This window comes from Pseudogymnoascus verrucosus (genome assembly GCF_001662655.1).
Source record: "Pseudogymnoascus verrucosus strain UAMH 10579 unplaced genomic scaffold scaffold_61, whole genome shotgun sequence".
In the NCBI taxonomy this organism is placed as follows: Eukaryota; Fungi; Ascomycota; class Leotiomycetes; order Thelebolales; family Thelebolaceae; genus Pseudogymnoascus; species Pseudogymnoascus verrucosus.
This window is the reverse complement of record NW_017263712.1, coordinates 35,549-49,071: the sequence shown is the minus strand read 5'-3', so window position 1 is coordinate 49,071 and position 13,523 is coordinate 35,549. Positions and strand designations below refer to the sequence as shown.

General features: G+C 47.8%; 6 protein-coding genes across 6 annotated transcripts in view; 2 read left to right on the top strand and 4 right to left on the bottom strand.

The window, feature by feature from the left end:
* The window catches only part of VE01_09451 (uncharacterized protein), a gene marked incomplete at both ends in the record, with an annotated part of 854 nt that extends 632 nt beyond the window's left edge, over positions 1–222 (bottom strand). The window contains one exon of the mRNA XM_018278865.1: positions 136–222. Within this exon, the coding sequence (XP_018126255.1) occupies positions 136–222 (87 nt within the window). The remainder of the gene's footprint in view (positions 1–135) is intronic.
* A 1,877-nt stretch (positions 223–2,099) lies between these two features.
* Positions 2,100–2,723, top strand: VE01_09450 (uncharacterized protein). Its single transcript, XM_018278864.2, has 2 exons — positions 2,100–2,472; positions 2,522–2,723. Exons 1-2 carry the CDS (start codon positions 2,116–2,118, stop codon positions 2,681–2,683), a joined length of 519 nt encoding a protein of 172 aa, XP_018126256.1. The 5' UTR covers positions 2,100–2,115; the 3' UTR covers positions 2,684–2,723.
* Positions 2,724–2,941: 218 nt separating this feature from the next.
* VE01_09449 (uncharacterized protein) lies at positions 2,942–5,019 on the top strand (the record flags this gene model as incomplete). The annotated part of the gene is made up of 3 exons (XM_018278863.1): positions 2,942–2,984; positions 3,035–3,366; positions 4,876–5,019. The coding sequence occupies 3 exons, from the start codon at positions 2,942–2,944 to the stop codon at positions 5,017–5,019; spliced, it is 519 nt and encodes a 172-aa protein (XP_018126274.1).
* A 31-nt stretch (positions 5,020–5,050) lies between these two features.
* Positions 5,051–6,321, bottom strand: VE01_09448 (uncharacterized protein). The gene is made up of 3 exons (XM_059464067.1): positions 6,079–6,321; positions 5,861–6,025; positions 5,051–5,813 (listed from the first exon to the last, which is right to left on the bottom strand). Exons 1-3 carry the CDS (start codon positions 6,201–6,203, stop codon positions 5,354–5,356), a joined length of 750 nt encoding a protein of 249 aa, XP_059319328.1. The 5' UTR covers positions 6,204–6,321; the 3' UTR covers positions 5,051–5,353.
* A 138-nt stretch (positions 6,322–6,459) lies between these two features.
* On the bottom strand, positions 6,460–10,603 carry VE01_09447 (uncharacterized protein; the record flags this gene model as incomplete). Its single annotated transcript, XM_018278861.1, has 6 exons — positions 6,460–6,659; positions 7,513–8,267; positions 8,319–8,345; positions 8,397–8,448; positions 8,498–8,842; positions 8,893–10,603. The coding sequence occupies 6 exons, from the start codon at positions 10,601–10,603 to the stop codon at positions 6,460–6,462; spliced, it is 3,090 nt and encodes a 1,029-aa protein (XP_018126287.1).
* A 1,536-nt stretch (positions 10,604–12,139) lies between these two features.
* Positions 12,140–13,514, bottom strand: VE01_09446 (uncharacterized protein; the record flags this gene model as incomplete). The annotated part of the gene is made up of 2 exons (XM_018278860.2): positions 13,162–13,514; positions 12,140–13,099 (listed from the first exon to the last, which is right to left on the bottom strand). The coding sequence occupies exons 1-2, from the start codon at positions 13,270–13,272 to the stop codon at positions 12,140–12,142; spliced, it is 1,071 nt and encodes a 356-aa protein (XP_018126286.1). The 5' UTR covers positions 13,273–13,514.
* Between the last annotated feature and the right edge of the window lie 9 nt (positions 13,515–13,523).

Below are 13,523 nucleotides of genomic sequence, written 5' to 3'. Positions count from 1 at the left end.
GATAGCATCGTGGGCCAGCCAATCGAGCTCTGAAATCCCAGGCGCAGTCTCTCCGTAATTGTAGAGGTCATCGTATAAGGTGTCCACCGATGGGGGCGTCGCAGGAAGGACGGCGGCCATGGGTGACGTGGGTACCATGGGTGCAACAGGAGCCGTGGGCATATTCGCATTCTCTAGTGGGAGCTGTAGATACGCATCCACATCAAAGTGGCCGAAATCCATAGAGGGCAAAGTGATCATATCGGAAAAAGCAAAAACTGTGAGGCGGGGAGACTGTAGCTGGCGGGCTCGTATCTATCTATGTTTTCTATCTCGATTCTCCTGTCCAATGCTTCCGGGTATTCATAGGAAAGGTCCTGGGTGGCTAATCCGCTCGTATGAGTACGCCACCAACACCACGGTTTACAGAAACTCGCATCCGCATTTCCGTTCTTTGAATCTAAATATGTCTAGATCGATACATATAGCAGCCACTCATATGCAGTCCCTCGAGACCTTCTTATCACATTCGCATGGATGCTGCGCCTAGCGCAGAACCAGACATTCGGGACCACGCTGGTTCGCCATGGCCCCTTTTCGGACATGCACGCCTTTTTGTTTTTCGGACATTAGGAGCTTTTTTCGGCATCTCCGTCTCGCCCTGTGGATGCTGCGGCAGAACCAGACTGGCGGGACCAATGAAGCCACGGCCAGCCCTATCATCTTGGCCACACGTCAAAATATACAATGAGCGATGACGCCTTTGTGGTATATAATTAGGTAAATAGGTACGTACACTAGTGAATAGCTATACCTACATAATAGGCACAGCTGGGTAATGTGTCAGGCGCTTAAAGGTAAGTTGTGGGGAGTGCGAGCGTGGGACCCTGTATTAGCTAATTGTTGGACCGAACGCCCCCATTCACAAGATGCGGAACCCGCATTAGTTTCTAGTCATGTGACATGCAGGCGAAGGCGGTTCGAAAAATTATCCGGACACTTTGAAAAGCGATTCAAATTCACGACAGGCTTACCAGCGCAATAATGGTTCAAAAGTTACAAAACTATTATTAATTTACAATAACCTTCTTCTAAAAAGACATGTCTCTTCAGAATTTTGATTTATGTCTTTGCCTAGATATAAAGCTAGTATTTGCGACATGACTTTTCATAGGTGTCCGGATAATTTTTCCAACCGCCTTCGAGGACAGCGGCAAAGTGGTTGCTAGATACAGCGTGTGCTAGGGACTAGCTCGGGCTCGGTTACACTCGCACTACGGGGACTGCCCACTGCCAAGCCGCAAGTAGCGCTAAAGCGCGCAAAGCGTTTTGAGCTCTAAGCTTCAATAGGAAGCTCTGGCCATGAGGGGTAAATAGTGAGCTATACCGAAAATGTAGCCCTTGAGTGTATGAATATCCTCCGTACTCTCTCCGTACTCTCTTCTGTCCTGCAATACACTCCAACTAGGAACACGATGAACCCATATACCAATACTCAAAAATGGCAAATTCGGGAGTGGCAGGCTAATGGCATGTCATGGAAGAAGATTCAGCGACGATATAATGAATTATATAACGATAATCGAAGTTTGGGTGGCTTGCGAAAAGTAGGAAAACGTGGCCGAATCACCTCTTACAGTTTGGATCGTCCTCCATCGAAACGACAAAAACCGATTCCATTAGCCACAACAGCGCCTATGCAGGACGACAGAATTCTTGGGCCAGATCTAGGAAAGGAGAGGGAAACAGTGTTGAGCTTGCAAATAGAGGTCGTGGCAAAACTGGCAGAAACGGCCTCGAGGAGCTTTCGTGACTTGATTTTGGAATATGGAGGGGGAAGCACTTAGGCGCACAAGTAGGGGAGAATAAGCATAGAACCTGTCACATGCATCGTATGGTTCCCCGTATAAGATGCCGCTGTTATATCCTAATTAGGAACCTCTAGCCATCCATTCTTTGCGCTTCTAGCCTGGCCAGAGGTTGACTAAATCTGCTATAATTAGCAACCTCTGGCCATTCAAGGCTTCCTCTGGCTTGTCCAAAGGTTGACTCTACCAGTAGATAGAATCTGCTGTATATATAGACCGCCATATCCGTCTTGTATTTTAACAACTTCACTCATTATATCTATTAAACATGGCTCTACAAATCCCAGAACGCTCAGGGCTGTTTCCTTCTAGAAAATCCGGGAACAACTTGCTTCTAGGGGGTTTCCGCTCTCCTACAGCAACGAGCCCTCAAGATCTATCTTGGCACCTACCTGAGGAAGTTGCAGCCCATAATGTAACCAGGTCAAAAGCCCACCATCTTCTCCTAAAGCTCGGTCACTACGAAACACTGCTGGCCCTTGAGAGAGAGTCATCGCGAGCCCTAACATTGTCTCTGCAATCGATGCAGAGACAAGTTGTTAGCGCAAATGAGAAACGCACACACGCTGAAGAGGCCCTTAGAAACTGTCCAGGTTGCCAGCAGATGAATAATATTGGGATAGCAGTTAGTACTCAAACTCCTATTTATGCTCAAGAGGCTAACCTTTGTGCAGATTGAGACCGACGTATCTCAGAGAACGCCATTCTTCGATATGGGTGTTAATAGTGATGAGGGTTTACTGATTGAGCAAAATCGACAGCCATCCAAGCGAAAGAGGGCCGACGAGGACCATATGCCAATTAAGCGCATGAAATCAGGGCCTGAGAATGAATAAGCATAGGCCGTAAACTTAGAAGAGTAGTGGTAGATCGTGGTATTTATGTATTCTCAAATCGTGACTCGTCGCCGTATGAGAATGCCTGCTGGAAATTGCTCCCCTGTGATCCAATGAACAACAATCTACGCGCCGTATCAGGAAGCGAAAACACTTTAAAAGACGCAACTCCCACACCCGAAGTCTTTCCAACATAATAAAACGTCACACGAACTGGGGAAGGTGAATACGCCGCACTGTTCATCGACTTCGACCATCATGGAAACAGAGAAAAAGTATGCACAGGATGGGTGTACCCCAGGTAAATATACCCAACCCATTTTAAATGCTTCTAATTAACCTCTGCCTAAGGAACCGCGATTGTCATCTCTGATCATGATGATCCTGTTGTCAGACGAGAGCAAATACGCACCCATGATCTGGATTTGGATAAAAATCGGGATATTGCGATGCTTCTCCTCAATCTCCGGGGCCATGTCGACAAACTAGAAGATGGGCAAATCCAGCGCCAGAACTATGAACTAGAAATTGCGGGCTATAAGTCTCGAATTACGGCATTAGAGGAGGCTGAGCGAGAGAGGATAAAGGCGTCAATGTGCCGTATCTGCTACGGAACCCCGAATTCTCATTTTTTATCATGCGGCCATGCATTTTGTCAAGAGTGCATTTTACGATGGGTTCTCGTACGCAAAACATGCCCAACATGTAGGAAGCCATGTACGCTTATATCAAAGGCATATAATAGTATCATCATATAGATAGCTAAATATGCTTTAAACTAAGCAGGTCCTGACGCGCGGAATAAAAGATTGATTCAGAACTACACACTCGTTTCTCCGACAAGATACATATCAAAAAAAGATAAGAAGGAGAAGGAACAAAATGAGCAACAGCCGCGCGTAGTAATATATAATGGGCCATGAGTTTAGAAAAAGCGTCGATGCCCATCCAATTGGAAGCCGATGTCCCCCATTCCGGATGGGAGGGCTTATGGCTGGCGGCGTTGGGAAAGTTTGGGTGTATGTGGTGATTGCTGAAGCTGTGGCAATGTCGTTGCGATGACCTAAACCAATTGAGACGGCGGTTTGGTGTGAGCTAACAGCCTGGCTGGTTGGAAAGAGGCTGTTGCACGCAAAAGAACCTGTCGGGGTCGCAAATGTCAGGTTTTCCCTGCTCCAGGGCCCGAAAGATCTGCTGATATTAGTATAGGCGAGTGCGGCTGGATAGAGACAAACCTTTGATAGGGGCTTGTGTGAGCCAAGCTCGAGGTAGCTAAGAACAGTGCTGTTTGAAGGAGATGCATTATTGATAGCTTGAACAACCGTGGAAAATAAATTAATATGCAATCTAGTCCTTGATGTCCAGCTTTATTTAAGTACTGCCCAAGCTAAGCTAACACTAATGAGGAAGCTCTGGCATTGCAGGGGTCAATTAGCGGTATACAGAACTTAGTTTACCATATATTGAAGAATGTCCTTCAAGTTCGGGGTAAGGGGAACTATCGCGCTTATTCGAAATACCGACGATAATAAGAAACCGTTTGGCAAGCATTCTACACAACTCCGATAACGCCGAGTCAGTGCAATCCAAACTCCATGGATTCTACAAAGTGTCCTATAACGCCGAGTCAGAGCAATCCAAACTCCATGGATCTCACAAAGTGCCTCATAGCGCTTCAAACCACCTCTGTCGAAGTCCTATGCTGCTTTCGATGCACTATGAGTGTTGAAGCCATCTCAAAGAATGGCCGCGTTTCTTCAGACGAAATTTGTGCCAGCGGGATGGTCAAGTTTGGGCACAATCTGTACTACTGTAGCCGCTGCTCAAAAATCGTGGGATATAAATGATAATGGATGCAGGGTGGACTCGCCTCATAAGAGATTCTGAGCGATGGCGATTTGGGGGTCGATAGGAGAGTGGAGCTGGAGCTTAAGAATGCGGAGGGCTTCGAGATCGTGGAGGAGAAGGATGGTGGGTTGTTGGCTATTCTTTGAGAGGTTATAGAAGCAATATGATATTTATTTGTATATAAAAATAGTCGTGTGATAGTTAAACAATAAATATTATCATTCTCCCAGCCTCTCAGCCTCCTAAGTGCACCATTCGATAGACTCGTAGATTTCCGAGGAATTAATCTATTTAGCAACAAATAAGTATACTGCTGTCGTCAAGAGTGGCGACTACATACATAGATTGTCGAGGAGTTTGCGATCTCCATCTGGAAGCCGTTTAAGATGGAAATGCTGGCGAAGAGTGATGTCAAATTCCCGAGTGCTTTCCGTCAAGTATCGATCAAGACGGGAAAGGCAGATTCCTTCGCCATCTTCTGCTTGTAGGCTGTTGGCACGCTTGACTTCTTTTAACTTAGTCTGGATAGCATCCACCGTTCGTGGCACGCCCTCGAACCGAGCATTATGGAGACACTGAATCTGTTCCAATGAGAGGTTGAGTAGTTTGTAAAATAACATCCAGTTTATTTCAGCTTTACTATAGGTTGGGTGACCCATCGTGTAGGTACAAAAGATAAAGCAACGTACAAATAGAGCGTGCAAATGAAAGAGCAAACTATAAAACTAAGAGCGAAGAACAAACAGAAACCAAAGTGTAAACAGAGAGCGAACAAAGGAAATATAAAGACATTTCAGCCACACCCTAGGCTCTGCCATTCCCCTAATTACATGGACACAATTCTACTGGTGATGGTGTTGGTAATGGAGTAACCGGTTTGACTGTTATGGCATCCGCGCTTGCCGCCTGGGACATCGCTGATCCAATCCCAGCACTAGTGGTCGCCGCCCCTCTTGTCCCACTTTGTGTTGGACTTGCAGACGATCCACTTTGTGTTGGACTTGTAGACGACCCACTTTGTGTTGGACTTGTAGACGACCCACTTTGCGTCCGACTTGCGGACGATCCACTTTCTGTCAGACTCGTAGCCGCCACGTCCCACCCACTAGTTGTAGATGTCGTAGCTGCAGTAGAGGTAGATGTTGTCAAGGTGGCAAATGTCGTTGCAAGCACCTCGCAAACTAAAGATGCAGTCTGGGCTAGTGCTAATCTTGCGACGTCGCTTTGGCCCTTAACAAGCCTTACCCGCGAACACAAAGCTGCGACTTCCCCAGCACAGAGCCTATATATGTTAGCCTTTGGACTCAAAAAAGTAACTCTCATACTAACCACGATAGAAACGCTTCCCCGTTAGGTACCTCGTTTGGGATTGTTAGTTCCATCTGCTGAGCGCCAAGGCAGGTGTTGGGACGTGTATCAAAATGCACAGGCAGGAAGTTGTCGTCTGCAAATGACAGCGTGGCTTGACAGCTACGGCCAATTGGATTCCAGACGCTGTAGTTAGCTGTGGTTAGCCGAGATACTACCGCTATGATGACAATGCTTACGAAGCTCGTGCAACCTCCCCTGCTGCTAAAGTACTTATAGGGCTAGTTATGCACATCGCCGGAGCTTCTTGAGAGGCCGCCAAAGCAACGATTAAGGAAGCAAGTAACGTATTGACGATCTTCATTGTAAGGTTTAGGAATGATAAAAGACGATTAGTTAAGAGTGATATTGAATGGTTTGTTTGGTAATGATGGGAGAACGGCTCCTAGAGCTCATTATATAGTTTGTCTGTTCTCCAGAAGTCAGTCTATAGTATACGATTTTCTGCACTCGTTTTTCAGTATTCGTGAAGCGGTACCCAAGGCGTGGCCACTTCTACATCTAGGTTAGTAGCTGACCCCCTGCAACCATTGCTCCCAAAATGGTACAATCACTAGTCCCTACTTGGAAACTCTGGCCAACGGGTGCGGCCGGTTGTGGCCGTTGGCCAGAGTTTCCAAGTAGGGACTAGTGGAGGCCCTCCGTTGGCTAGGGACTTGTGGTCCACCCTTTGCCGCCGTAACCTTCGGCAAATCGGCAGCCTTCCCGCCCATAGCCCTGTTTGTTTCTGTTTTCCGCTTTTCGCTCTTTACCATGCCTCCTGTCATAAATATCAGGCACGCCGGACTCTTCTTCTCTTCTAAGATGCCGCAAACATGTCTAAAAGCTACGCAAGTCATGATAACAGCTCGCAGGAAGTAGGGCCACTCCTGCTAACGCCATTGGAATCACCAAGACCTCTACTGATGCCCGACAAGCCACTTCCTCCTTCACCAAGATTCGCCCCAACGCTGCTTCTGCATAGGCGAAATAAAGCCCTTAAGGAGAGCCAGATACGTCTCAAAGCAGAGATCACACACTTACGGCAACTCCTCGCCCACTACCATGAGGTGATTAAAGCAACGAACGAACTAGTGAAGGGCACAACTCTAGGGCTAAAGCATGTGGAACAGTTGACCCTCAACATGAAAGAGAATGAGACGAGGATTCAGAGAGAGTGGGATGTGTATTTACAACAGCAAGGCTTCGATATGGATGCTGCGAACTTTTTTTGACTTGGGGATATCTAGTTTAATGAAATGTTAAAGAACCTATAAGTTAAATTACTCTCACGTAGTCTCGAAGGGTCGGGCATTTCACGCCTCTTCGACGGACATAATGGCAATGGGCGAGAGGTCTATCATGTGGCCGCCTTGAAGTTTATGTGTTATGCATCGCGGTAGGATGCCTTCATGTTCATTTATTCCTTATCAAGGTGAGCTACCCTCATGCTCTTATTCTAAGTTATTTTCCAGCATACCACCGCCTCATACTCTTATTCTGAGTTATTTTACGACGTTTCGCTGCGTGGTGTAAAAGGGGAAGCCGCCTCTTATGATCCGGACGACCAAAAACACGATGAAGGCCCTGATCCTTCACCAAGTCTAATAATTTGTAGGGACAGTTACTTATACTGCGAGCTCGTTGGGTTATCCCGTCAACCTTGACGTCTACTAGATCATCCATGGAGGATATACGAAACTCCACTGGTGTGCAGAATGGCTCGCCGTGCTGTATCTTGGTATAGGATACCTGATCAACACAGGGAACCTGCTCTGTAGACTGAACATAGAAGCGTGCCTGGCTCTCCTTTAGTTGCCATAGCAAAGCGCGTAACTCCCGTGTACCCGGGTCTAACCGGCACAATATTCGAGCTTGGCACAGAAGGCTGAATCCGGAAGCCAATGGCAGACAGTCAAGCTCTAGGTAGAAGAGCGATGCCAGGATATTGTCAATGCAGCGACGAACTTCGGCCGCTAGTAGTGAGGCATCAGTGTCGACTCTCTCTCTTAGGCCTTGCATACAGTTAACATCATCCAGCTTTGGCTCTGGTCCATGAAAGCCGAGTGTGAAGCGGTGATAGCGAGATCGGTGTTCTTGAGGTACACTATTCAGAAGCTCCAACCAAGTCTTCTGGCCGTCTAGCAGCTTCATGAATGACCTAAACAGTCTTGGCAAGAACAACTGGGAGATCCAGGAGGTATTTGTTCTGCCTTCTGTATCGCCGCTATCACTTTCAATAGCTGAACCAGTCCCAAGGGAGAGCACAAAATCGGGCTGCTTTCCTTTGCGATCCCATATCAGATCTTGTTCCCAGAGTGCGAGGTTGACTGGATTGTTGTGGCCCCCAAGGCCGCCATCGTGGTAACCCTTATATGGCTTGAAGTATCTATCAAATGCATCAGCTGGTAGCACCCTGTTTATTCAAGATTATACCCACGGGGGGGCGGCGGAAGTTACTCGGGCACTAATGAGGTTTTAGTAAGTGATACCGATGGTAGCGGAATAGGTGACCTACACCTCCCAAACCTTCATGTCTCGTGCGTCTTTCCCGCTCGGGGTTGTGTAACCTTTTTTAATTAGTATCCTATAAATTAATGAAGAAAGATTCCTACACACCGCAGCCCACTGGTCTTTGAGGACCGCTATAGTTTGTAAAGATCACGGTAGAGGATTTGTCTGTGGTTGTAGCCGTGATTGCGATTTTAGTACTAGTTGCATTGCCAAATAGGACCGCATCTTCCCCAAATGACGAACAGATAGCTTTTTTGATTCCGGAGGAGCTATAGCGACTGCCAGTAGTGCATGAGACAATGATGTGTCGGATCATCTGGATTATACCTATCGAATGCAGCTGGGGGGGAAGTCCAGTGTGGAATGCTACCCCTGAAAGCGTCTCATACCGATTGTCACACTCTTCGACTGACCAACCCTCGCCAGACAGCCCCCAGCCCGTCAATCCGCCTATATTAAAGTTAGCATCATCCATCCATAACTTGGCTAGACTGTCTCACCAGAACTTGTTCCAACCACAAGGTCAAAATGCTCCTGAATGGGCATTGGGAGGCGTAGGTTAGATTCCAGTACTTTAAGCCATCGAATGCCGACTACGCCGCGCACTCCTCCCCCATCAGCAGTAAATACGCGGACCCCGGCAGTTGGAGGCTTAAGCTTGACAACCTTGTTTACCTCAACATCACACAATGGGCAAAATTTGACCGCTATGGTCCACGGCGCACCTGGAGCACTCCTACCATAATTGACGAGGCACAGATCACAGAAGGCATGTCCGCAGGAACAAGCATGCTCTGGTCGCCTTGCTACGCAGCCAAAGCAGGAAGTTGTGCTGCGAATTTCAGCCCATTCTTCACGAAAGTAGTATAGACAGCTCTGATGCGCAGCAGCAGCACTTGTCTTTCCTTCAGCAATAACAACAACGTTCTGACAAAACTGATGTTCGATTGCATCAGTTAACTGCAAAGTATCAAAGGCATTCTCTTCTGCATTTTCGCTCCGAGGATTACGAATGCCCTGACAAATCTGCTTGTAGAGCTCATCAAAGACGGCGCGGGGATTAAAAACTGCTGCCATGTTAGGTGGTGTACCGTTAACAGAAGCAAGCGCCTTACCATGCATTTCAGGAGGGTACGCATCCAGGGCTAGAGCGGATGCAATAAATGGAACAGCGAAGGTGTGGAGGCGTACGGAATCAACTTGACTCATAAACTCTGACAAGTGCGTAGCCATGTTTCTTGGGACAGGACTCGGAAGGCGTGACGCACGTATGAAGTTGAATGGTCTCACTACATCGCCGCAAAAGTGGTCGCATGCGAAGCTAAAAAGCGATGTGAGGTGGGTCGCAGAGAAGATAAATTGGGCCTTCGAACGTTCGATGCATACACTCTCCGACTCGTCTAAGATTTGTTTTCGAAGCGCTTTCCACTCTCGGTGGGGAGATTGAGGCTGCGGGAGAGCTAGTATGCGTATATTTCCAAAATGAGAAAATAGCATCGCTATATTTGCGGGAGAGATCCGACCTCGAGTTCGCTCTATCGGCGACCGGCTGCGATGTGCAGCCTCTTCCACAAGCATTCGGAGAAACTGTGGCATCGCAGTCTCCTCGTTGAATTCGCCGCTGTTGTTTTCTTTTAGTAGAATCATGATCCGGGGTTGTGTGTTGTTCGGGAGGTCCGACGGGCAATTGATGACATTTACCAGCCATGTCGCCAAGAGCATCGCGACTTCCCCAAGTCCCCGGAAGTCGTCTGCAAAGAAGCAGATCAGGGTGCTAAAAGGTAGCATAATTTGAGTGTAAAATAGATTAGAAATATCTTTTGGCTCAATTCCAATCCCTAGCGGCATCCGCTTTCGCCAGGTTAGCGACCTGCGCGTGATACCTAGAGGGGCTTTTCCAGCTATGATCCTGCTAAAAGTCTTTGGGACGTGAAGTTCGCAGTCGGCAATGAGCACTGGGGATTCCCAGCGAGTAGTCTCTGGATCTACAGAAAGCCGAATATCGCCACTGTGATTTGGTGCTCTAGCCATCCCGAAGCCCAGCTTCTGAATGGATGCCGTCTTCTGCACCTCTCCTACCAGCATTATCATCTGTGGAGCTTGCGCATCTGCATCCACTAGGTCAGAAAACTCCGCATACGCTTGGCGGTGCTCCTCAAACACTAAATCATCGAGACCAGCTCGAATATCTATCCAGGTAGACCTAGCCATTGTAAGAAAAGTGAAGACGGCAATGAAAGGGATACGACAACAGTATATTATTAATGTTGGGAAATTGTGAAGGGGAGCGAGACAGAAGACACTCGAGACGGAGTTTAAGTATGGACTTTAATGGCCTACTATAAATAGATTTTGGAAACTGTTATTCCAACCTCTGGACACTAAGAATTGCGGGAAACAGGGACCAGGATTGCGTTTCCTCATCTTTTTCATTTAAAGTTTAGATCCCGTTTTCAGTTTCCACCACCTGTGTAGATGCAACGCTCAAACCCGTTCACAGTTCTCTATTTCGGTAGTAGTTGGCACTGTTGATGGCGTCGACCCTTCAATCCTATGTTATTTACCAGCAATTTAGATGACCTCGTTTAAGGATCTCAATGTCTCCAAGAACTTTAGCTTTATAATGAACTATTCCCTCTATTAAGACATCTAATAGTAAACGTCTTTACGTCTATTGCTAGCATCCCTCCTCCCGTATCCTCATCTTTGCTCAATCGATAGGCACTGCTGTGAGGATCGCTATGTCTAAGCAAGGTGCTCTCCAATCTCCACCAGTAGTCTTTGGGGGCACTGTCCAGTCGTAGGAACTATTCCTAGATTCAGGATCTGATTGTGAATTGAGACAGTCCAGGCCGGAGTAGTGGAGCTATATCTCCCCCGCGTCTCCCGCCTTACACAAAGGTTTCTTCGAGCATACCTTGCTCCCTTTATGTGTTTGCGTAGCTCGGATGCCCCTCGAAAATTACTACCGCAGTACATGCATGTTCTCATGCACTGAGCGATAGTTAGCTCGGCGTTGTGTTTTGGCCAGCCTTTGTAGATTTCTTGGTGTGACGAGCATGCACATCCTCTCCATTCTGCCGCTATAGAATTGGCTGGGGACAGCGCAGCTTCTGCTATGTTGTACACCGCATCGTTGACGCTGTTGTGTGCATTTCGCTCTGCCTGAATCCCCATCTCCTCTTCATTCACATTGATGATTGACCGCTCTACTTGCTTCAGGCTAAGCGAAGTATCCTTTATACGCGTTTTTGTTGCACTGATTATCTTATAAAAGTTATCGAGCTGCTGCTGTAGGTGTGCGATCTCTGCCTCATGAAGTTTCTTGCTGTCCTCGAGGGCAATCTTTCGTCTATGTAGAAGTGATGGTAGGGTGGATCTCGGTGAAAGAGGAAGTCTTAGTTGTTCCGTCCCCTTGTCATTTGTGGTGCCATTTTCGTAGATTTGAGACATGTTTGCGGCCTCTTAAGGTGGAGGAGAACAAAAAGGCGGAAGACGGGAGACGTAAATAGTTCTATCGTGGAGGCTGACCAAGGCATCGTTGGCCAGAGTTTCCAAATACGGACAAGTGCACTTTAAGCGCTATAGCTGTAGTGAGCAAACATTAATGCAGGAGAAAAGCTCATAGATGCGGATGCGAGATTAATGAGTGAGACGTCTCGGTCGTTGCGGGAAGGCTGGATTTTAACGCTACACTACTATAATTAAAGATGCAAAAGCAAGCGAATGCCTTCTACTGTCTGACTCTCAACGCGCAACCCCCCAAGCCCTACAAAATAAAATCTCTTCCCCAAAAGCAGAAAACGCCTCATACCACCCCTCCCACCCCTCCCACCCCTTCAACCCAGCAAGGCGACTTAGCAACACACTCTGTAAGCTGTGATGCGCCATTCTAGCATCTTCCACGCCCTCCTCAGACTCCACGCCCTCCATAGACTCCACGCCCTTTTCATACTCCACGCCCTCATCTAGCATGTCCTTGACCCACCTCGTCTCCTTCTCTGATTCACTGACGCTACACCACAAAAAGTACGGCCCATGCACCAGCGCCAGTTCGCGATATGTGCACCGCCGCTTTGCGAGATTGATGTCCTCACTCTGCTCTCCAGGTATCCCACAGTTGTTGTTGCAACTGCCTGCGCCCCATGTCGACCTGTCACCGTAGTCAAACGTCGTGCTGGCGACCCAGACAAGGGCGAGCATGCTCGCTAGCGCAAGCTTATCTTGCTGACATATCCATAATTTTTGGCTACGATGTGCGTCATCGATGGAGATCTTCTTTTCTTCAACTGGCGTGCTGCCTGAAATGCGCGCATCAGACAGTCTAAGGAGCATATTTAGGCCGTGGCTCTTGAAGACTTTGATGCCAGAAAGGCCGCAGCAGGCGCAGATGCGCGTGGAGGTCCCAAAGATGGAGACTAGTAGGTTTGGGATGGTGACGTTAAGGAGCTGGGAGTTAGAGAGGTCGCGGAGGACTTTTTTGCGCTTTTCCTGCTCAGCTACCCAGGAAAAGGTATATGGGAAGCGGATGAGGGTGGGTATGCAGCGTGAGAGTATGTGTTTCGGTTTTAAGGGGGGCGATGGGCGGGTGAGGATAGGCCAGGCGAGGATGGGCTTTTTAGACGTTCGTTTTCTTTTTGGGTAGAGATAAGATGCGAACTGTCGAGAGAGGTACTCTTCGTGGCTCTTTAGGATGGATCTTATTGTCTGTATCAATATATTAGCAAGGTGGGGATATAAGCTGGGCAAGAGTGAGACGAGGCATCTACCTTGGAGCTCCCAAGCAAACTCCCGATATCCCCTGAGCCTAGTTGCATGACTATGTTAAGGAAAATCTCGACGGGTAGCTGCTGTAGTCCATCTGGATGTAGTGATGCCATCTTCGGAATATGGACAGGTCAGGACTATGAAGCGCTTGCAAAGGAATTACAGCGTCTAGAAAGGAAATTGTTGGATATGAGAAGGACATCCAAGCTTAGGACACGCCAAGAACCCAAGCTTGGGACATGCCCAGAATCCAAGCTTGGACACTCAGGAGGTCATCACACAAGCCCCTCTCTTTGCGGTAGGCTTATAAGCCTTGCCTCCCAAGCTTGGATTCTTGGCGCGTCCCAAGCTTGGCATTCCCGTG